Raw genomic sequence first — 24,801 nt, 5'->3', positions numbered from 1 at the left:
GCTAGTATAGTAGATATGCACGTGCAACACGCACGTGCATATATGGAAAAAATCAAGATAGATGAGTATAAAATCAAATGTTGAACAAGTTAATTCCTATGTCATATACAAAATATTCCTAATCTACAATCTAGCTTTTTGCAATCCAGACTTTACAAACTCCTTTTTACAATATATGGTGCAAGCAAAGGCTAAAAGGTCTTTGTGTAGTTGTTTGTTATAGTGGTAGATGATGTGATCATAGAGTAAAATACCTCTTGTATTTCACTTATTGTAATGGTAGTGTTTGTGTGCCTGAGAGAGATTACATGTAGAATCTTTGTAGTTTTCTATCTATAATATATACCATTATACATATAAAAATCTATTTGAAAAATAAGCTTCGAGGATCACTAAGAACTCAGCTATGTCGGTTGGCAGCTGTAGCCATAACAAGACATCATTAACATCCTGCCAGGGAACCTTCAAATAATAAATACATGTTCTTTACCCTCCCAGTCGAAAAATGTTGGGTTCCTCACACTATCAATGAGCGCTTCAACCATCTCAGGTACATAAAACATCCTGTCAGGAACCCTCAAATAACATCTACCTGTTCTTTAACCTCCCAGTCGAAAAATGTTGGGTTCCTCACACTATCAATGAGCGCTTCAACCATCTCAGGTACATAAAACATCCTGTCAGGGAACCTTCAAATAACATCAACCTGTTCTTTAACCTCCCAGTCGAAAAATGTTGGGTTCCTCACACTATCAATGAGCGCTTCAACCATCTCAGGTACATAAGCCTTGAATGCAGCATAAGTATAGCACATCTGTTCAGTGTTCACGAGAGGATGGCACAGAAACACTCTCTCCAATGGCCTCTACTTCACAAACCAGCCGTAAATGACACATATTTGTGGTGCTCTTGAAGAGCCATTAGCTCTAGCCGATCTGCTGCTCCAGAGGACTCAAGGTATTTCATAGAACCAAAGTTAATGTACAGTCCCAATGACTATCGATGTCCTAATAGGCAAGTAAAATGAATGGGTCATAATTATATACAGGTCATGATAGCAATAGTACAGGTATAGTTCACTTTTCCATAGTGGCTTTCGAGTGGAGTAGGTTAAAAAAAATCTTAACATGGTAGTATTTAACAATAATATATTTTCAAGGAGCAATACAATGTATTGATTTGACAATAAGAATAACTAAATGGTGTATGTTATCATCAATTTAGCGAGATGATGACCTTTCATGTTACTGGATCATAAACAACACAGCTGTTGGTAGCATACTACTTTGTTGGCATATGCAATTCCTTTCCCATATATCAGTTTCGACAAAACCGTCATACATAAATTTTGACGGTTCAAACCAAGTTTTTGCAACTGGAAAGAAAAATAAAATTACCAACACAGTTTATAAGCATATGTGAAAGTTTTTGTTAAAATACTTTTACTGATTGCAGATATTCCCTTTCCATTACCTTTTGTGGTAATTACACTAAACAAAATTACAAGGAATTCACTAAGATTCAGAAGCTTTTTAAAAAAAAAAATAATGGTTCAAATAGATTTCATGATCTATGTTGGTGGTCATCTTAAGCAGGTGAAATCGTAAGTGTGGTTTGAGATCTCCATCGAGAAATAGCACCCCTCTTATTTTAAGGTCAAACATAGCGCAACAGATGAGCCAAACAAGTTAGTAAATGCTATGTTGTCACATGGCATTTCAACCATCAGAAGATAGAAAATGCTTACAGTTTTAGAGAAATATTTAAGGCGAAATTCAAATGTTCAACACATAGATTACTGCATGGCCATTATGTAGACTGGAAGGAACATAGGTGTATAAATTCGCTACCTCTGTAAGTAAATGCTCAGCTAACTGACAGTTGTTAAACTGTTCACACACATGCAAAACATTGTTGAACCACCATATCAAACTGTCTTACTGCACTTGGTGCAAATATCAATGTGTATTTGCAACATTCCCATCTACTCCAACATTATTAGTAAGATTGTTGCCTGAACGAAACTGAAATAAAATAAGTTTTATATATCTCATTGGGACGACTACACTAATAATAATATATGGTGTATGAAATGGAATGCAGACATGAGTTTTCTCCGCAAATAGCTTAAGCTGAGCATAAACCAAATGATCGCCAGTAGCCAGCTTCCCTTGAGATGATGGCAGGTTATCACAGTCCAATAACCATTTGAGATCTTTAAATTCACTAAAAGCAGGTACAAGAATATCTAGTCATGATGATTATCTAATGGACAGGCATGTGCGACACGCACGTGTGTACCATACAACTTTATTATTTATAGTAGGAGTACCGAATAAATTGTTTACTTAATAAATTGTTTTTCACTATAAAAGTAATTTTAGCTAAATAGCCAGTAAGCAGGATTAAGAGCAAACTTAGCAAGGAAGTTCAATAGGCTAAAAAACTTAATTGATATTTATTCATAGTATTTAACTAAGCAAATACATCAATTCCTGCCCCTCTGGAGTGCATTTATAGAAAAGTTATTCCTACATACCATTATTTTTTATGGAGATAATACCATGCTTTTATAGGAAGCAACGTGCAGACAATCAATTAACAAGCCTTGACATTGTCGATCTCTCGACCTCCAGAGTGATGCACTTGGTGGTGAGGGTCTTGACAAAGATCTCATCTGTTGAATTGAAATGAAAGAACCAAATATGAATTGGCAATGTAACCGATAGAAAGTAGAACGATCTACGAAAAAGTATCATCGGCAATGAATCTGTTGCATTGAATTGAAAGAAACAAATATTCATTGACAATGCCAACCGATTGAAAGTAGAACGATATACGAAAAAGTATCATCGACAATGAATCTACTCTGACAACCGACAAACAATTCAGATGCCATTGCATACTGAGAATTAATTAAATGCTCTGAACAGGAGTACCAGCTACATAGTAAACAACAAAGACAAGTCATACTCATAAGTTTTCTTAATGATCCTTGTCCAGAAATTACAAAAAAAAAAGATTTACCCCAAAAGATTACCCCCCGGCCACAGTACGTCCTCTTGGCATATCTGCATGTCTACAACAAGCTTGGTATTGTTTTTGTTTCGCCAAGAGGACGACCTAAAAACAGGCATCTTAAATACATTCGAACGGCCTCCTCTCAACTCGGATCTGTATGAATTACTGTTGACTAATCTGTGAATCAAGCAGGAAACAATCAAAGCCGATCGGTCTTGTAGATATGAAACAAAGCTGAGATCTCAACAGTTCGCATAGACTACACATAATCCGAATCCACAATTGCACACTACGATTCACAACTTCATTGGAAACAGTCCTAGTAGAAATCAAACACGATCCAAGAGATCGATCGACAACTCGCATACCTTGAATGAACCATCAAGAAGTAGTCGGGGCTGCTGGACACCGTGAACACCTTCACCACCGAGTCTAGAACCGGTTCCGCCGCCGCGTAGGCATCCGTGTCGTGCCGCAGCAACGCCTCCGTTTCCTCGGGTATCGCCGGGGCTCCCCACACGCTAACGCATTCTCCAGGCGTGATAGGGCGGAGGTAGAGAAGGAGGAAGTGGAGAACCGGTGGGCGGCGTCGAGGTGCGGGAGGAGGGCGCGCGTAAGGGTCGACGGTGGCGCTGGGGCCGCCCTCCCCCGTGACGACGGGCGCGAGTTGCCTGGTAAAGCAGAGGGTGAGGTCGGCCGTCGGGGGCATGTGTCGGGGCGGCTACGCGTATTGGGACGGAGTTTCCCTGTTCGTGTGAAGCCGTGGACGCGGGGCGCCGGGGCGGCCAGCCGGCCACCGCTGGGGCGCTGGGGCTGGGCAGTGGCCGCCGACCGGCCGAGGGGCCAGGGCGGAGTCTCCAGGGAAGGGGCGAGCCGGCGAGGGACGGAGTGCAGAGCCGAGGGGGCGACGGGCGGAGGTGCGGTCTGGGCAACTTTTGCGCAGGCGGCGGTTTTGCGGCGGCAAGAGGAGGGGGTGAACGATGGTTTTTTTTTATTCTATGTGAGGCATTAAAAAAGATCGCTAGAAAAGTTCAGCGTTCTTCAACGTCACTGCTTTAATTTTTTTTTTTTTTGTCTTTCATGTCACTGCTGTTAGATTGGACTCTAACGGTGTCAAAACTGCAGGTGTGAAAAGTCAAAACTACCCTTAAGTCTAAATATGTCATTAATTTTTTTTAGCATCTTAACGACTTCAAATGGAAAAACTCAAAATTAGAAAGTTATAAATCTCGTCGAGATCTATATTTTTTATATAAAAATTATCTTCATTTAATTTCGTAAAACGATATGATTTTTCTAAGATATATTAATCATATCAAATTATATCTTTTTTGCGAAATTAAATGAAGATAATTTTTATATGAAAATTATAGATCTCGACGAGATCTACAACTTTCTAGTTTTGAATTTTTTTCATTTGAAGTCATTAAAATGCTAAAAAAATTAATGACATATTTATACTTAAGAGTATTTTTGACTTTTCACACCTGCAGTTTTGTCGGTACGGGACCCACGGGATATCCCGCAAGGAAAGAAGAAGACCTAGACCAATTAGGATTCTTCTTCTTTAATCTTAGTAGTAGTATTACTCTGTAATCCTACTAGGAACTCTCATCATAAACCGATTAGAATTCTGGCCTCCTAACTATATAAAGGAGGGCAGGGCACCTTAGATCGAGAGTTCAAAGAGCAATTGTACGACACAACACTTCATAATCAATCCAACGCAAAGGCTAACACCGACTGAACGTAGGGCTATTACTCGATCTGTGATCGAGGGCCTGAACCAAGATAAATCGACTGTCTCTTGCGTTAACCATCGAGTTCAGCATACGCCGAAGCTCGAACAAACTGCCTCAGGTACCTCCGTGGCAGGCTATCGGTGGTGAAATATCGACAGCTGGCACGCCAGGTAGGGGCTTTCGGCGACTTTGCGTCCGAGAGCTTGATGGACCTCGACAACATGATCTTCTCAAAAGGATCAACCTTCATCTTCGGTTCATGGATCTGTAAGGCAGGTGACGACGGCAAACTCCAAGGCCGTCTCCTTGAAGAATCAGATCATCATCAGAATCATCCTATTCCGACGATAACGACAGATCAGCTTACCAAAAGATTCGCACAGCTCAATCTGACTCAGTTCTCGTAAGATCACGTATCCGATTCAAACTCAAGTTCCGCTTCTGAAACGAAGTCTTATCCGAGTTCTTTCGGAAGACCAAGTTCTTTTCTAACAAAGCTCTGAGATATGATGCCAACCTGTCGAGGATACTACTCAGAATACACCCAGGATACTTCAAAGAAGTCGGATCTTTTTTCGTTCGGACTCCACAACATGGCAACATCCTATCAAACATGGCACGAAGGATCTACCTATCCCATGCTTAGAATGTCACTGAAGGGAGCCCAGGAGGGTCTCGTTTTAACCATAACATCTCAAGACTGCATCATTCACTGGCCAGATACCGTTCCTGAGAATGACGACGACCAACTAGTCGATGACACGACAACAGCAATTCTACTCTACCAAAAAGGAGATTCCATCTACAACTTTGAGACCTGTACTGAGGTCATCAAGAGCTATGCCAGTGCGGAAATCAACGACGATGACAGAACAACTCACGCTAGAGAAGTCCTCATGATTCGTCGTCCTTGATCACCATTGATCCCCCAGAAGCACCCGATGTAAGATCTTCAGACAAATCCGAGTCCAATATATCACTATTTATCTAGGGATACGATGGTGAGACTGAGAGCCAAAGGCAAGCAAGAGAAAGAAAGAACAAATTAAAACAAGGACGATAATGCCGTGCGAAACAACGGAAAGACACATGGATCAAATACGAATCAGACCTGGCAGAGTACAATAAAAGAAAATCAGAACGAGAAATCAAAGAAGGACGAGCAGCGAATACTCCCTACGATAAGATCCGGGAAGCACTAGAAGAACTCAGGGCGACCTCACATCCCAATGAGAAACAAGAATAGCTTCGAGATTTCCTTCGATCAACAGTCTTTAAAACGAACGATGGAAAGGCAACATTTTATGAACAGGAAGATCAAAATCAAAAGAAGTCTACTTTTGATAGACTAGGACCAAGTGGAAGTCACAACGGAGGAAGCCGAAGAAATCACAGTCAAAATAACCGAGTAGAGCAACCAAGAAAGGACAGAAGCAGAGCACCTACTCGAACGACTACACAAAACTACTCTCACCAAGACGACAGTTGGCAAGAAGGGGGCGCAGAATCAGAATATACAGAAGCCAGAACACACGATAGATTTCCCTGCTTTGCGAACATACTTGCCTTGATTCGACTACCTCACAAGTTCAAACCGTCTAACCACTCCAAGTACAACGGCAAGACCGAACCAAAGCAATAGCTCAGGATCTACTCACAATCAATTGAATTAGCCGGAGGAGACGATGACATCAAAATCTTGTTCTTTCCCATGGCCCTAGAAACCATGCCGCTTGAATGGTTCGACAAATTAAATCCTGGATCAATCAGAAATTGGGAAGACTTACAAAGAGCTTTTTGTGACAATTTTGCGGGAATTATTACACATCCAATCACCCACGCAGAATTAAAAGGACTCAAGCAGAAAGGAGGTGAAAGTCTCAGAAATTACTATCGACGATTTGGCGAACTACGAGCTCAAGTACATGACATCACACAACGAGAAGTGATCGAAGCTTTCTCTCACGGAATCATGGCTAGGTGGCAATTCCAAGACTTCTACAAAGAAAACCCAAGAAATAACGAAGAATTCAGAAGAACAGTAGAAAAGATGATTACTGCAGAAGAAAAAAAAGAAAGAAAGATTCTCGGAAAGGAACAACAGAGACAACTCGGACAGGCAAAATCCTCAAAACAACAGACATCAGGAGAGAAAGCGAGGTCCAGACAACACGGTAGCGATGGTTGACAAATCAAAGAAATTTATCAAGCCTAGAAGATAGGACGACATCGAGAATATTTGTTGCCCTTTGCACCCCAACGGGAGGCACACCATCGGAAATTGCTACACCTTCAACGAAAGGTACACTAGAAAAGACAGCAAGGGAAACAATAAAGAAGACAATCAGAAAAAAGAAGGAGACAACCATGATGACTAAGGATTCTAAAAATCCAGAGGAACAATAGCAGTAATCTTTGCTGGGATTCTAGACTCCAGAAGCAAACATCAGGAAAAGCTAGCGCTACGAACAATTATGGCCGTAGAACCCGCTACTCCAAAATACCTCAACTGGTCAGAGTACCCAATCCAATTCTCAAGAGAAGACCAGTGGACCAGCGTAGAAAACGCAGGCCATTACCCGTTGGTTCTAGATCCAACTATTGCCGGCATGACGATCATGAAAGTACTAATTGACGGAGGAGCAAGACTCAATATCATCTTTTTAGAAACTCTAAGGAAGATGGGACTACAACTCGTCGGGATGATCACACCAACAAGCACACCTTTTTATGGCATAGTACCCGGCAAGACAGCAATGCCACTTGGACAAATCACTCTACCGGTTACCTTTGGGACTCCCTCGAACTACCACACAGAGTTCATCAAATTTGAAGTCGTAGATTTTGATTCCTCATATCATGCAATTCTTGGACGCCCGGCACTAGCAAAATTCATGGCAATACCGCATTATCAATACCTGTTGCTCGAGATGCCAGGGCCTAACGGAGTTCTTTCTCTTCGGAGCGACTTAAAGCGCGCATTTGACTGCGACGTACAGGTGATCCAAATTGCAGCAAAGGCACAGGCAAACGATGGGAGAAAAGAAATAGCCACTATCACCGCAGAAACAAGCCAAGAAGAACTAGAGATGCCGGCTAAGAGACCAAGCATCCTAGCACCACCAAAAGAAGCCAACGTAAAGCAAATCGACCTAGGCACTGGTGATCCTACAAAAATAGCAACCATCAGTGCCTACCTATTGGCAAAATAGGAACTCGCGTTCACCAATTTTCTTCGGGACAATAAAGATATCTTCGCTTGGAAGCCGATCGACATGCCAGGGGTCCCAAGAGAGTTGGCTGAGCACGGAATTGATATCAATGAAGGCTCCAAGCCTGTAAAACAATGACTACGACGATTCTCTCCCGACAAGAAAGCAGCAATTAAAAAGGAAATTGCAAAACTAATGGCAGCTGGATTCATCAGGGAAATTCTCCATCCGGATTGGCTAGCAAATCCAGTTCTGGTACAGAAAAAGAACACGGATGAGTGGCACATGTGTGTTGACTATACAGATCTCAACAAACACTGCCCAAAAGATCCGTTCGGGCTACCACGCATTGATCAGATAGTTGATTAAACAGCAGGATCTGTCCTATTATCTTTTCTTGATTGCTATTCTGGGTATCACCAGATCACATTAAAAGAACAGGACCAAAGCAAGACATCTTTCATCACTCCGTTCGGCGCCTACTGCTACAGGACCATGTCGTTTGGACTTAAGAATGCTGGAGCCACTTACCAAAGAGCCATCCAAACATGCCTCGGTGATCAGATCGGCGAAAACGTAGAAGCATACGTGGATGACGTGGTTATAAAAACAAAGAACCCGGATACACTGATTGAAGACTTAAAATAAACCTTCGAGAACCTAAAGAGGTGGAGGTGGAAATTGAACCCAAACAAGTGTGTATTCGGAGTTCCCTCAGGACAACTACTCAGATTCTTGGTCAGTCATCGCGGAATCGAAGCAAGCACCAAGCAAATTCGAGCAATAACAGAGATGTGCCCTCCTCGAAACATCAAAGAAGTACAAAAACTAACATGCTGTATGGCGGCACTCAACCGTTTCATATCAAGACTCGGCAAAAAAGGGTTGCCTTTCTTTAAACTACTAAAGAAGACAGACAAGTTTGAGTGGACAGAAGAAGCCAATGAAGCTTTCAAGAAACTTAAGGCATACCTCACCTCATCACCAGTCCTCACACCTCCAAAGAAAGACAAAGAAATGATGCTATACATTGCAGCAACTACTACTGTAGTCATCACGGCAATAGTAGTGGAAAGAGAAGAAGAAGGGCGCGTGTATAAAGTACAACACCCAGTATACTATATCAGCGAAGTGCTATCAGAATAAAAAATCCGGTATCCGCATGTGCAAAAACTACTCTACGTCCTACTGATTACTTCACGCAAGCTTCGTCACTACTTTAAGAGCCACAAGATTACTGTGGTGATAGATTTCTGACTAGGAGACATCTTGCACAACAAAGACGCAACAGGACGCATATCCAAGTGGGCGGTTGAACTCGGTGCTCTCAATGTCAATTTCACTCCATAGAAAGCAATTAAATCTCAAGCCCTTGCTGATTTTGTTGCCGAATGGATAGAAATTCAACAACCCATATCAAGCGCCATCCTTGATCATTAGAAGATGTACTTTGATGGATCACTTAAGCTAGGCGGAGCGGGTGCAGGCATCCTCCTAATTTCTCCAGACGGAAGACAACTAAAGTATGTCCTTCAGATATTATGGCAAGCCACCAACAACAAAGCAGAATATGAAGCTCTCATACATGGGCTAAGAGTAGCTATTACACTTGGAATCAAGCGACTACTCGTATACGGTGATTCGGCAGTAGTCACCAACCAAGTCAACAAAGATTAGGATTACACCAAAGAAAACATGGGTGCCTACTGTGCTGAAATCCGAAAACTCGAAAAACACTTCCAAGGACTAGAAGTTCTACATGTCCTATGAGATTCCAACATCACAGCAGATGTTCTTGCTAAGCTTGGATCCAATAGAGCAGAGGTCCCACCTGGTGTATTTATAGAGGAGTTATCAGCTCCTATCAAACAACCAGGTGAGACAACCACAGAACTCACAGCAAAAGACAACCAGATTCTGGTGATCAACACATCATGAACACAGGTTTTTATTGATTACATCAAAGAGAATAAGTTGCCAGCAGAAAAACAGCAAGCAACACAAGTCATCCGCAGAAGCAAGAATTACGTCCTAGTAGCAGACAAGCTATACAGGAGAGCCGCATCATTAGGAGTACTCCTAAAATGCGTCTTATTTGAAGAAGGCAAACAAATCCTAGACGAAATACACTTAGGCTGCTGCGGAAATCACGCCGCTTCAAGAACACTAGTCGGCAAAGCATTTTGCACCGATTTCTACTGGCCAACCGCTTTGAAAGACGCAAAAGAACTCGTCAGAAGATGCTAAAGTTGTCAGATGTTCGCAAGACAAGCTCATGTGCCAGCCCACAACCTCATCTGCATTCCACCCGCTTGGCCTTTCTCCTGCTGGGGGCTGGATCAAATGGGACCTCTCAAAAAAGCAAAGGGCGGCTTCGAGTACATCTTTGTAGCAATCGACAAGTTCACCAAGTAGATCAAATACAAACCACTCGCAAAATACAACGCAGCCAAAGCGATTAAGTTCATCCAAGATATTATGCACCGCTTCGGCATGCCTAATCGAATCATCATAGATTTGGGTTCTCCTTTCATAGCTACAGAATTCAAAAGTTGGGCATAGGATTGTGGTTTCAGTATAGATTACGCATCAGTCGCACATCCAGAAGCCAATGGACAGATAGAAAGGGCTAATGGACTCATACTAGCCGGATTAAAACCAAGATTGTATGAAGAACTAGTAGACTATGGGTCAAAATGGATCAAAGAATTACCCAAAATTGTATGGGGACTACGAACTCAAATAAGCATAGCCACCGGATACTCACCCTTCTTCCTAGTATATGGATCAGAAGCTGTACTACCCACAGACCTGATCTGGACGTCACTAAGGATAGAACAATATGACGAAGGAGAAGCAGAACACACCCGAAGACTAGAACTCGACAGCACAGAAGAAGTCAGAGTAAACGCTACCCTACAATCAGCGAAATATCTCCAAGGACTAAGACGCCACTACAATAAGAATACACAGTCTTGATCATTACAAGTCAGAGACCTAGCACTAAAAAGAATACAAAAAACCAACGGACGCCACAAACTACTCAGTCCATGGAAAGGTCCTTTTATCGTCGCAAAAGTCATCGGACTAGGCACATACAAGCTCATAACTAAAGATGGAAAAGAAGTCAACAACACATGGCACATCAGTCCGCTACGAAGATTCTATGCATAAAAACAACTCAAGGGAGAATAAGTATACAAGACACAAAAGATCAATGTTCATGATCAACAAAGATACCACAGTATACCATTGTAACACATCAATATTCATGATCAATAAAGATGATTATTCCTCGACAAACATATATGTCATGGCTCTATCCGAGTTGTCTCTTAAAAGCAAAATGGCTAAAAATACGCCTGAGCATCCCGGCCGAGAGCAAAATAGCTAAAAAGACGCTTGAGCCCGCCGATGAGGGTAGCTAACAAGCTGACACCCGAAATAAAATGTAAAATGACTGAAAATACGCCTGAGCATCTCGGCCAAGAGCAAAATAGCTAAAAAGACGCTTGAGCCCGCCGATGAGGGTAGCTAACAAGCTGACACCCGAAATAAATTGCAAAATGGCTAAAAATACGTCTGAGCATCCCGACCAAGAGCAAAATAGCTAAAAAGACGCTTGAGCCTGCCGATGAGGGTAGCTAACAAGCTGACACTCGAAATAAAATGCAAAATGGCTGAAAATACGCCTAAGCATCCTGGCCGAGAGCAAAATAGCTAAAAACGCTTGAGCCCACCGATGAGGGTAGCTAACAAGCTGACACCCGAAATAAAATACAAAATGGCTGAAAATACGCCTGAGCATTCCGGCCGAGAGCAAAATAATTGAAAAGATACTTGAGCCCGCCGATGAGGGTAGCTAACAAGCCAACACCCGAAATAAAATGCAAAATGGCTGAAAAAGACGCCTGAGCATCCCGGCCGAGAGCAAAATAGTTGAAAAGACACTTGAGCCCGCCGATGAGGGTAGCTAACAAGCTAACACCCGAAATAAAATCAAAACGACTGAAACTAAGCCTGGGCATAGACCAGAGAAATATCAAAAGCAGGACCCTCCAGCTACTTGTATCAAATGGCAAGAGGCTCGGGGGCTACACTTGAAGATACCCAAGAATGTAAAGATCTACATACAACGAGTTGTTTACAGGGCACAACAGAAGGCCAGACAAGCACTCGACAGATGAAGAAAGGTTATCAACACAAGTTGTTGACTTAAACAGAAAAGTACTCAACAAATCTATAACAAAGTTGTTTACAACGCGACGGATCAAGAAAGGTCGTCAACACAAAGATCTACCTACAACAAGTTGTTTACAGGGCACAAGAGAAGGCCAGACAAGCACTCAACAGTTCAAGAAAGGTCGTCAACACAAGTTGTTTACTTAAACAGAAAAGTACTCGACAAATCATCCGAGGGATAAGCAGGGCATTCAGGCAAAGAAGACATCAACAAAAAGGACATTCATTCAAAAAAGAAGTATAATGCCATATTACAAGGCACGGGCATAAAAGTCAAATACATCAAGCCTCATCATCAGAAGAAGGGAGGACGATATTAAGATTATAAACTATCCTACTGTAACACCCTCGGTGTTACACCTTAATCAAAATACTAAACCATATCATGAGCATCATGTTTATGTATTATTGCATGTGGTAAATGAGAAATTAAATTTTATTGCACTAATTCTCAAATTGAGCTCTAATTTATTCCTTGTCCAAGTTGTCCTTCCAGCACGTCATCTCTCTCCACGTGAGAGCTCCATAGCCACAAAGTCAAATGATAAATTATTGTCATTCACTAATTATTAGCATACCACTTGGCAAGATTTATATCTCCATCAATCTCACGACGTGCCACTGTCATCTCTCGTTGTTCTAATTATCCCGCCTTTACTTCGCTTGCTAATTACCTTACAAAATTATCAGTGCACGACGCGATACCACTGCCATAGTGTGTCGCACACGCTACGCATTAATCTCACTCTTTCCTCACGCAGCACTATAGCAGTAGGAGTTTCAACATGTCAGAATGGTACCAGAGTAGATTTTCAACATGGCAGAATGTAGCAGCGCATAAGTACTGTTCACGAATGGAAAACACAAGAAAACACTGTAGCACCGTGGATAACACTGTTCACCCGAGCAAACACGTCGCTCCTGCGGCGTTTTATTACCTTTAAGTAAGCTAGTTAGCCACTAATCTTACGACGCGTCGCTGTCGCACCTTTGCTTCTCCATTTCCTGTGTCTCCTGTCTTTAAAAGGGACACGCCGAGCCACCGAGCCAACTCGCTCCGCTGCTCACTTGTTTCTTCCTCTCAAATCAAGTTCTTCTGTTCTTGTCCGAGAAAGCTGCGTCTATCGATTTCTCTCTGAGCTATAATCAGCTGAGGTAGCTAGTTTACAATTGATCTTCTTATTCTCTAATATTTCCTTGACCTGTGGTCTCCTCCTCCATTAATTCCTTGACCTGCATGAATGAACCAGCACCCCACCGCCAAGCATGTTCAGCCCAAAACCCACTCCAGTCCTGACGTGCTCGTAAGTCTAAGACCACTCAAAGTTCATCCTTGAATTAATTCTCTCATGACCAAAGACCACACCACCGCACATGGCACAGAGCCAGAGGACAACCCTGCCAACTCGTTTCGTGCTTCTAGACTACCTAGCTTATCATGACCACCCACAACCAGAGCTATATATGGTTCTACTCCGCTCCACGTAGGGCAAGCAATTGCTAAGCTCCTTGGTGTCTCTCATCTTGCATTGCCTCCGCACATCGATCACCGTAGGAGGCACTTCATTCAATTCCGAGGTAGTTAGCCTACAAGAATTCCTTCATCCTCCTTCTCTATTATTTTCTTGACCCGCGGTCTCATCTAGTATTTCTAGACCCACAGTCATGTACAAGTCAACAAGTCTAATAGCATGATTATCCTTCTCCAATAATATCATTTTCTTCATCTCTAGAGCTCATTTGAATTTATTTATTGATTGTGAAATAAATTTTATTAGATTCCTAAATTCATGATCTATCTGTTAGTGTAATTAGTTCATATAGTTCAGTGATACCTTTAGGGTTACTTTATTATTTTGAAATGCTTATTATGGTTATTTAGAGAATGAATTTTTATGATGCATGGTAGCTAGTGCACCTTGTTTTATTATATATATAGTAAATTGATATTAACAATAAGGATGCCTTTAGTTGCTAAGATAATACATGATAGCATGATGAAATAATGGAAAGGAAAATGGTGACCGGACAGGGATGTGGATTTAGTACTGGTGGGTGTGAGGGGTTGTGTCCTACGGCCAACAGGGCATAGCCCGGTTACACTTTTTCCCTGTCTGTGTCGATTAAGGACCAATCGTTGCATATGACTCTAGGCAAGTCATAGATTATTGTCCTGAGCACATACTTGGGTATGGGCATAGGGAAGGCTTGCTGCTCTCTTGTCATGGATCCGGCTCTTTCTGGACCGACTGATGGGAAGAGGAGGTGGTGGAGGTCCTTGCACCGCACTGAGTCCGGGACTCGGAGGCGGAGGCTTGGAGTCCAAGTTTGGATGGGGACCTAGACACCTAGGACAGGAGAGTGGTGGGTTAGTCTTGCTTGTGCCTGGGGTACAAGCGGGGCGTATGTCTTTGGGGCACCTAGCTAGGCACATTGATTTGCGAATCGCCGGGTTATTCGGTACGGCTTGTCTGCGGTTTAGCACCGTAGTAAGAACTGGAAGTGGAAAAAGAGAAGGAACAGTATCGATTGCTCAACTCTTGCTTGAAAGTAGAACAGGTGCTTATATAGATTGACTAGATGAAAACTTAATACGGCTGATGATAATAATGTATCAATAAGGACTCACTATTAGTATTGCTTTTTGCTAAAAGAGAACCAGCAAACCATAAAGCCTAGCATATTCCTTGGAGTCGGGAAAGTATTCCCACTATCGGATAAGTCTTGCGAGTACATTATGTACTCAGGGTTTATTTACCCCTGTTGTAGGTCACGCTTGAGGAGTTCCTTGTGTGGAGGATCCATCTGGTGGGCTCAGACGGAATCCTCGTTATCTTATCGCTAGATGTTATCTTTTAATATTCCGCTGTTTATCATTTCGCACTCTGTATTTGGTATTGTAATAATGTACTTTTCAATAAACTCTAATGTATGAGATAGACTTGTGTTGTAACTCGTTTTCATTATTGGATCCGTGGGAAAAGTGTGGATCTTTCGGGTTCCCCCTTGGGGTGTGCCCGACAGACACCACTCGCTGTAGTTACTTTCGGGGTGCTTAGTGTCTGATGGAAGACGAGCGCCTTCGTAAGTACGCTATTTTAGGTGGTTCTACCATAGTTGGTACCAGAGCCAATAATGGTCACGAATTCCTCACTCTTTTACAAAACTAAAAGTGGACCAACAAAAATTTTGTGAAAAGTAGGATGCGATTAAGTTAAGTATAAGCCCTAGCTATATGGTATATCTAGGATAGCGGCACTGGTTTTATCTAATCAGTTTCTGTAGGTACACTGACTTACATGACATAAGAAATCGCTTAGTATACGGAAAGTGAGTGCGATGTGCCAAAAATTTTACGAACGCCGCTATATTCCGACTTGAGTGAACGTATAGGTCGAAGCATGCATCATATAATAGCATCTTACTTGAACTAGGAATCGCCCTTCACGTATAATGAAAGTAGTAAATTGGTAGGACTAACTTAATGAATGCCTTAATAAATGTGCTGTCATTTCTTTAATCCCTGGATCCTGATCGGGAAGGTGTCCTAATGGATGGTTCGTCTCTCTTATAGATGAATCTGAGGTCCGGACATGGGAGCACCAGTTCGGAAGCGACCAATGAGGGCCATGGTGACAGTGCTCGGGCCTTTGAGCGTGACAATGAAGGAGCTTGGGAGGTTCCAGCTTTGGTTCCTCACCCTTTCCCACCGCCGCCACCTCCTCCGCCGCTGTCCACCGCAGAGGTCATGGTGGAGTTGTTGGCTGCTCGTTAGGAGTCAGCCACTGCTCATCAGGAGACAACTCGTGCCATGGAGATTATGGCACAGGCCATCGCGGGTCTCGCCCGTGGAGGCCTCGGAGGCAACGGTGGGAATGGGGGTGGTGCTCGTTGTCCTAAGGGATAGTCCTCTTACCAGGACTTCCTCAAGACCCACCCACCCACGTTCACACCGTCGGACGATCCATTGGAGGCGGAGCACTGGCTTTGCATGCTAGAGCAGAAGTTTCGGCTGCTCGGAGTGGCCAACGAGCAGAAGATGCACTTTGCGTCCCAGCAGTTTTTGGGGTCCGCAGGTGCCTGGTGGGAGACTTTCCAGGCCATGGAGCTGCCGGATCACCCGGCGATGTGGCAGGAGTTCTCCACCGCCTTCCGCGAGTTCTTCATACCTGCTGGTGTTATCCACCAGAAGGTGACTGAGTTCATGGAGCTGCGTCAGGGGAGCAGGACGGTAATGGAGTATGTGACCTAGTTTAACCACTTGGCTCAGTATGCTGGTAGTCAGGTGGACACGGATGACAAGAAGAGGGATCGCTTCTTTCGCGGTCTCACTCCTGCTCTTTAGGAGAAACTGTACCTAGGGAACTATCTGACCTTTGGGGCTCTGATGAACGCCGCCATTGCTCTTGAGGGTTTTCAGCGGGCATCCCAAGCGGATTGGAAGCAGAAGCGGGTGGCAGCAGGATCCTCCAGCCATCCCCATACTCAGAAGGTGCAGATTGTTAGGCGGGGGCCCTATCAACCATTCGGCGGGCCTCCATACCGGTCACCCCAGCAGACATCATAGACTTCTGTTACTCAGTACAAGGCACCTCAGCAGCAGGTGCAACCCTAGCAGACTCAGGGACAGCAGGTCCCACCTCATTAGGGATTTGGGAACAAGCCTAGTGCTTGTTTCAAGTGTGGCATGGATGGCCACTATGCCAGGGAGTGTCCTCAGCAGCAGACAGCTTAGCCGTCTCAGTCGTTTGCAAATTCTAGGCTGATTAAGAGGACTTTCATCAAGAGGAAGGTGCCTAACAGATCTGGTCAGGTGCACTTCACGGATGCTCAACAAGCTGTGCAGCAGGAGACTGTTATGGTTGGTATGTTTACCATCGAATCCCATCTAGCTTTGGTGTTGTTTGATTCCGACGCATCGCATTCCTTTATGAGCATAGGGTTTGTAGAGCGACACAACTTATCACTATTGGCTATACCATATGCCTATAAGATCCGTACTGTGGGTTCTCAGATGTTCATCAATACCCACATGGATATAGTAAGTTTGGTATTAGCCACCCACACTTACCGTCTATAGTTCATGATAATGCCTGGGCAAGGCATTGATGTTATTCTTGGAATGAACTAGTTGCGGGTGTATGGGGTAGTATTGGATATGAAGAGAAGAAGTGTAGAGTTACGGCTTCCGTTTTCTAAGGATAGGATGTCTCTCATCATACCCTCAGAACTGGTCTTACCTGTTGCTGCCCATGCTGAAGCCGTTCCTGATCTTACCTCCATTCTAGTAGTATGTGAGTTTCTAGATGTTTTCCCTAAAGATCTTCCTAGATTGCCATCGGACCGTGAGGTAGAATTCTCCATTGAGCTTGAGCCTGGTACTACTCCTATCTCCAAGCGTCTGTACCGCATGGCTCCGAGAGAACTGGCAGAAATGAAGAAGCAACTGGAGGAGTTGATGGATAAGGGTTTCATCCGCCCAAGTTCTTCACCATGGGGTTGTCCAGCGATTTTTGTGAAGAAGAAGGATGGTACTCTACAGATATGTGTGGATTACCGCCCCCTCAATGTGGTAACAGTTAAGAACAAGTATCCTTTGCCCCGTATAGATACTTTGTTTGATTAGTTAGCTGGTGTCAAGGTGTTCTCGAAGATAGATCTCCGATCGGGCTACCATCAGATCAAGATCAGGCCACAGGATATACCAAGGACAACTTTCTCTACTAGGTATGGGTTGTATGAGTATCTAGTGATGTCTTTTGGTCTCACCAATGCCCTGGCTTTCTTCATGTACTTGATGAACTCAGTCTTCATGCCAGAGTTGGATAAGTTTGTGGTAGTGTTCATTGATGATATTTTGATCTACTCCAAGAATGATGAAGAGCATACCTATCACCTCCGGATAGTCCTGACTCGACTCAGAGAGCACCAGTTGTATGCTAAATTCCGCAAGTGCAAGTTTTGACTAGATCAAGTGTAGTTTTTGGGACATGTGTTGACACCTGAGGGTATTTCTGTAGATCCTAGCAAGGTGCAAGATGTGTTAGATTGGAAGTCTCCTAGGTCTGTGCACCAGATCTGTCAGTTCCTTGGGCTAGCTGGATACTATCGATGTTTCATCCCCGATTTCTCCAAGATAGCCCAGCCCATGACTAAGCTGCTCTAGAAAGAAGCTAAGTTTGTTTGGGGTCCAGCTTGTGAAGAAGCTTTTCAGTCCCTGAAGACTTTTCTGACCACTGCTCCTGTATTGGCTCAACCTGATATTGAGAGGCCCTTTGATGTTTACTGTGATGCCTCGAAGACGGAATTGGGGTGTGTGCTTATGCAAGAGGGGCATGTGATAGCTTATGCTTCGTGCCAACTGAAGAAGCATGAGGTGAACTATCCTACCCATGATTTAGAGCTAGCTGCTATAGTTCACTCTGAAGATTTGGAGGCATTATTTGTTGGGCAACAAAGTGCATATCTTCACTGACCACAAGAGCCTTAGGTATATTTTCACTCAGTCTGAGTTGAACATGAGGCAAAGGAGATGGTTAGAGTTGATCAAGGATTATAATTTGGAAGTCCTCTATTATCCAGGAAAAGCCAATGTGGTAGCTGATGCCTTAAGTCGTAAGTCGCATCAGGTTGAGGATATATGTAACATCCCAGCCCAGGGCTTAACATGATTAATAGGATACTCATACCAATAAGTTGCAACTTCTTTTCCGGAAGCCCATCTGCAAATAACTCTGAGGTTAAGCGTGCTTGGCCTGGAGCGATGGGTGACCGACCGGGAAGTTCTTCCCGGGTGCGCACGAGTGAGGACAAAGTGCGCAGAAAAGACCTGTGTTGGTCTGTGAGGGCAGTCTATATCCTACAGAAGCTGTCAGATGTAAGCGGGCCCGACCTCGGAGAGGCGGGACGTTACAGAATGGTATCAGAGCCGACTCTCGCGGTTTCACGGGCGCGTGTGTCACAGTTGCGCAGGCATGGTGCGCATGGCTGGTGTGGATCCGGCGTGGTCACACAGCATGGCACATGCGTTGGCTCTGGGCACACGGACGTGGCCAAGAGAGGACGCTCCTGGCTTGGGATTGATCGACGAGGACGTCGATCTCTTAAGGGGGTGAGGATGTAACATCCCGGCCCAGGGCTTAACAGGATTAATAGGATACTCATACCAATAAGTTACAACTTCTTTTCCGGAAGCCCATCTGCAAATAACTCTGAGGTTAAGCGTGCTTGGCCTGGAGCGATGGGTGACCGACCGGGAAGTTCTTCCCGGGTGCGCACGAGTGAGGACAAAGTGCGCAGAAAAGACCTGTGTTGGTCTGTGAGGGCAGTCTATATCCTACAGAAGCTGTCAGATGTAAGCGGGCCCAACCTCGGAGAGGCGGGACGTTACAATATACCCTTGTCACTTCACCACACAGAGGTGCTAGCTCAGATTGCTTTGACCTCAGAGCTGCTGGAGCAAATTATTCAGGAACAAAAGGAAGACCCCGAAGAGATTTCTCACATCAAGAAGTTGCTAGCTGAAGGACGTGGACCTCATTTTAGCATTGATGAGCTAGGAGTCGTGAGATACAAGGATAGGCTAGTGGTGCCATCCAATGAAGAGCTAAAAAGAAAGATTTTAAAAGAAGCCCATCATTCCAAGCTGTCTATCCACCCTGGTAGCAACAAGATGTACCATGATCTATGCCAACTGTACTGGTGGTCTTACATGAAGCAAGATATCACCCAGTTTGTTGCGGAGTGTGACACTTGTGGTAGAGTCAAGGCAGATCATATGCGTACTCCTGGATATCTGCAGCCCTTGCCCATTCCTGTTTGGAAATGGGAGGATATTTCCCTGGATTTCATTGTGGGTTTACCCCGCACCTCCCTGGGCTTTGATTCTATTTGGGTTATTGTGGACCGTCTCACCAAGTCTGCCCACTTCCTTCCGGTGGACACTAGATACAATGCAAAGAAGTATGCGGAGTTATACTTTGATCGGATTGTGACCCTACATGGAGTTCCTCTCACCATCATCTCTAATAGAGGGTCAGTTTTTGTCTCTCGTTTCTGGGAGAAACTCCAGGAGTGTTTGGGTACTCGTCTTCTCAGAAGCTCGGCATACCATCCCTAGACTGATGGTCAAACTGAAAGGGTGAACCAGGTGCTCGAGGATATGCTGTGGGCTTGTACCATCTCTTTTCCTGAGAAGTGGGATCAGTGTTTGAAGCTGGCCAAATTTTCTTATAATAACAGCTATCAGGAGAGTATCCATATGGCACCATTTGAAGCTTTATATGGATAGAAGTGTAGGACGCCACTAAACTAGGTTGAGGTAGGAGACCATGGGTACTTCAGGCCGGATTTCATAAAGGAGGCTCGAGAGAAAGTAAATATAATTCGTGAACACTTGAAGTCAACTCAGAGTCGACAGAAGGCTTACGTAGACAAACAAAGAAGACCTTTGGAATTTGCAGCTAGAGATTATGTGTATCTTAAGGTATCTCCTTTGAGAGGGGTACATCGGTTTGGTGTCCATGGCAAGTTAGCCCCTCGGTATGTGGGTCCATACAAGGTGTTGCAGCAGTGTGGTTCCGTTGCTTATCGTCTCCAACTCCCTGAAATTCTCTTGGCAGTTCACAATGTATTTCATGTCTCGCAACTGAAGAAATGCCTATGAGTTCCTGAAGAATCTATAGAAATAGAAGGACTCCCGCTCTAACCTGATCTGTCTTATGTGGAGCATCCTATAAAAATTTTGGATGAGAAGGAGAGAGTGACCAGGAATAGGGTGATAAAGTTTTACAAGGTACAATGGCAAAACCATTTAGAGGACGAAGCCACCTAGGAGCAAGAGAGCTACTTATCAAAGCATTATCCCCATCTCCTCTCTGGTTCTGATAGTTAGTTGCTGTATCGAAATGTATTTCCTACCTTCTTCTCACACTAGGCACATGAAATCTCGGGTCGAGATTTTGTTTTAGGGGGGTAGATTTGTAACACCCTCGGTGTTACACCTTAATCAAAATACTAAACCATGTCATGAGCATCATGTTTATGTATTATTGCATGTGGTAAATGAGAAATTAAATTTTATTGCACTAATTCTCAAATTGAGCTCTAATTTATTCCTTGTCCAAGTTGTCCTTCCAGCACGTCATCTCTCTCCACGTGAGAGCTCCATAGCCACAAAGTCAAATGATAAATTATTGTCATTCACTAATTATTAGCATACCACTTGGCAAGATTTATATCTCCATCAATCTCACGACGCGCCACTGTCATCTCTCGTTGTTCTAATTATCCCGCCTTTACTTCGCTTGCTAATCACCTTGCAAAATTATCAGTGCACGACGCGCTACCACTACCATAGTGTGTCGCACACGCTACGTATTAATCTCACTCACAAGTTCAACCAGCGAGCATGTCGCTCGTTCACTACTCTGCAAATGCGGTGCATGCACCCTTTCCTCACGTAGCACTGTAGCAGTAGGAGTTTCAACATGTCAGAACGGTACCAGAGTAGATTTTCAACACGATAGGAATGCAGCAGCGCAGAAGGTACTGTTCACACATGGAAAACACTATAGCTCCAAAGAAAATACTGTAACACCATGGAAAACACTGTTCACCCGAGCAAACATGTCGTTCCTGTGGTGTTTTATTACCTTTAAGCAAGCTAGTTAGCCACTAATCTTACGACGCGTCGCTGTCGCGCCTTTGCTTCTCCATTTCCTGCGTCTCCTGTCTTTAAAAGGGACACGCCGAGCCGCCGAGCCATCTCGCTTCGCTGCTCACTTGTTTCTTCCTCTCAAATCAAGTTCTTCTGTTCTTGCCCGAGAGAGCTGCATCTATCGATTTCTCCCCGAGCTATAATCAGCTGAGGTAGCTAGTTTACAATTGATCTTCTTATTCTCTAATGTTTCCTTGACCTGTGGTCTCCTCCTCCATTAATTCCTTGACCTGCATGAATGAACCAGCACCCCACCGCCAAGCACGTTCAGCCCAAAACCAACTCCAGTCCTAACATGCTCGTAAGTCCAAGACCACTCAAAGTTCATCCTTGAATTAATTCTCTCATGACCAAAGACCACACCACCGCACATGGCACAGAGCCAGAGGACAACCCTGCCAACTCGTTTCGTGCTTCCAGACTACCTAGCTTGTCATGACCACCCACAACCAGTGCTATATATGGTTCTACTCCGCTCCACACAGGGCAAGCAATTGCTAAGCTCCCCGGTGTCTCTCATCTTGCATTGCCTCCACACATCGATCACCGTAGGAGGCACTTCATTCAATTCCGAGGTAGTTAGCCTACAAGAATTCCTTCATCCTCCTTCTCTATTATTTTCTTGACCCGTGGTCTCATCTAGTATTTCTAGACCCACAGTCATGTGCAAGTCAACAAGTCCAATAGCATGATTATCCTTCTCCAATAATATCATTTTCTTCATCTCTAGAGCTCATTTGAATTTATTTATTGATTGTGAAATAAATTTTGTTAGATTCCTAAATTCATGATCTATCTGTTAGTGTAATTAGTTCATATAGTTCAGTGATATCTTTAGGGTTACTTTATTATTTTGAAATGCTTATTATGGTTATTTAGAGAATGAATTTTTATGATGCATGGTAGCTAGTGCACCTTGTTTTATTATATATATAGTAAATTGATATTAACAATAAGGATGCCTTTAGTTGCTAAGATAATACATGAAATGTTTCATACTTGTTTAGTGGGAATAATAGGTAACTTTGTGTATTAGTCATTAGAGTTAGCTTAGTAGCTTGGTAGATGTATTCTTATTTTAAGAGTTGCGGTTGCCTATATATTAATTATTGCATCATCATCACTGCATGCATATAGAGGACGAGCCACTGGAGATCGTGACCTTCGGTGAGCAGGAGTACGATGAAGTCATCGAAGAGTACGAGGAGATCCTCGTGCAGGAGGACGTTCTGGAGCCACCCGTCACTGACTTTGCTGACACCGCGCCTGCCCAAGGCAAGCTCCGGTGCATAACCCCTATTTTTAAATGATCACTGAATATATTTATATGATATGCATTTACGTTACAGACATTTTATGGAAGCTACATGCATAAATATATCCACCATGAGTCCTACTAGTATAGGTCGAGTAGCTGCTATGCTCAGGATGTCGGTAGCATGAGTAACCTGTCGTTACTCGCAAATAGGTGATTAAACTATGATATCATGATGAAATAATAGAAAGAAAAATGGTGACCGGATAGGGATGTGGATTTGGTACTGGTGGGTGTGAGGGGTTATGTCCTGCGACCAACAGGGCATAGCCCGGTTACACTTTTTCCTTGTCTGTGTCAATTAAGGACCGGTTGTTGCATATGACTCTAGGCAAGTCACAGATTATTGTCCCGAGCACATACTTGGGTATGGGCGCAGGGAAGGCTTGCTGCTCTCTTGTTGCGGATCTGGCTCTTTTCGGACCGATTGATGGGAAGAGGAGGTGGTGGAGGTCCTTGCACTGCACTAAGTCCGGGACTCAGAGGCGGGGGCTTAGAGTCTAAGTTTGGACGGGGACCTAGACACCCGGGACACCCGAGACAGGAGAGTGGTGGGTTAGTCCTGCTTGTACCTAGGGTACAAGCAGGGCGTGTGTCTTCGGGGCACCCAGCTGGGCACATTGATTTGCGAATCGCCGGGTTATCCGGTACGGCTTGTCTATGGTTTAGCACCATAGTAAAAACTAGAAGTGGAAAAAGAGAAGGAACAGTATCGATTGCTCAACTCTTGCTTGAAAGTAGAACATATGCTTATATAGATTGACTAGATGAAAACTTAATATGGCTGATGATAATAATGTATCAATAAGGACTCACTATTAGTATTGCTTTTTGTTAAAAGAGAACCAGCAAACCATAAAGCCTAGCATATTCCTTGGAGTCAGGAAAGTATTCCCACTATCGGATAAGTCTTGCGAGCACATTGTGTACTCAGGGTTTATTTACCCCTATTGTAGGTGACGCTTGAGGAGTTCCTTGTGTGGAGGATCCATCTGGTGGGCTTAGACGGAATCCTCGTTATCTTATCGCTAGATGTTATCTTTTAATATTCCACTGTTTATCATTTCACACTCTGTATTTGGTATTGTAATAATGTACTTTTCAATAAACTCTAATGTATGAGATAGACTTGTGTTGTAACTCGTTTTCATTATTGGATCCTTGGGAAAAGTGTGGATCTTTCGGGTTCTCCCTTGGGGTGTGCCCGACGGACACCGCTCGCTGTAGTTACTTTTGGGGTGCTTAGTGTCTGATGAAAGATGAGCGCCTTCGTAAGTACGCTATTTCGGGTGGTTCTACCACACCTACTAGTTAAGTCTTCAACTTCAGGCTCCATCCTCTCAACAGCATCAATGTATTCTTGACTATCAGATTCCTCTACTATCTTGGACAAAGGAGCCACTGGAGCAAGAACCCAGACTTGGGCCAGAACATTCTTGGTACATAGTTGAGCGCACCTCTTCACGAACTCTTGGAAACGAGTCAGAAATCAAGGAATCAACTAAGACCAAGATTGTCCGTCATCCGCTGGAGTTCGAAGAACATCGGCCA

At 43.8% G+C, this 24,801-nt stretch overlaps 1 protein-coding gene across 6 annotated transcripts; it reads right to left on the bottom strand.

Annotated features, from left to right (window-relative positions):
- Window positions 1-222: 222 nt before the first annotated feature.
- Window positions 223-3,972, bottom strand: LOC136460052 (uncharacterized). 6 transcript variants are annotated; one of them, XR_010760316.1, is made up of 3 exons: window positions 3,390-3,972; window positions 1,851-2,677; window positions 223-1,007 (listed from the first exon to the last, which is right to left on the bottom strand). XR_010760316.1 is itself a non-coding variant. In XM_066459889.1 (2 exons), the coding sequence occupies exons 1-2, from the start codon at window positions 3,728-3,730 to the stop codon at window positions 2,674-2,676; spliced, it is 345 nt and encodes a 114-aa protein (XP_066315986.1). In that variant the 5' UTR covers window positions 3,731-3,972; the 3' UTR covers window positions 223-2,673. The 6 variants fall into 6 exon arrangements, 1 of the variants encoding a protein (XP_066315986.1); XR_010760318.1 differs by having other exon boundaries at window positions 223-2,024; window positions 2,540-2,677; XR_010760319.1 differs by having other exon boundaries at window positions 223-2,014; window positions 2,540-2,677.
- Between the last annotated feature and the right edge of the window lie 20,829 nt (window positions 3,973-24,801).

This window comes from Miscanthus floridulus, chromosome 6 (genome assembly GCF_019320115.1).
Source record: "Miscanthus floridulus cultivar M001 chromosome 6, ASM1932011v1, whole genome shotgun sequence".
Lineage (NCBI taxonomy): Eukaryota > Viridiplantae > Streptophyta > Magnoliopsida > Poales > Poaceae > Miscanthus > Miscanthus floridulus.
The sequence above is the reverse complement of the archived record's forward strand: the minus strand, read 5'-3'. Positions and strand labels throughout refer to the sequence as shown.

What these genes read in the sequence shown, in the direction of transcription:
- LOC136460052 (XM_066459889.1), bottom strand. Translation starts at nt 3,730, where the DNA reads ATGCCCCCGACGGCCGACCTCACCCTCTGCTTTACCAGGCAACTCGCG.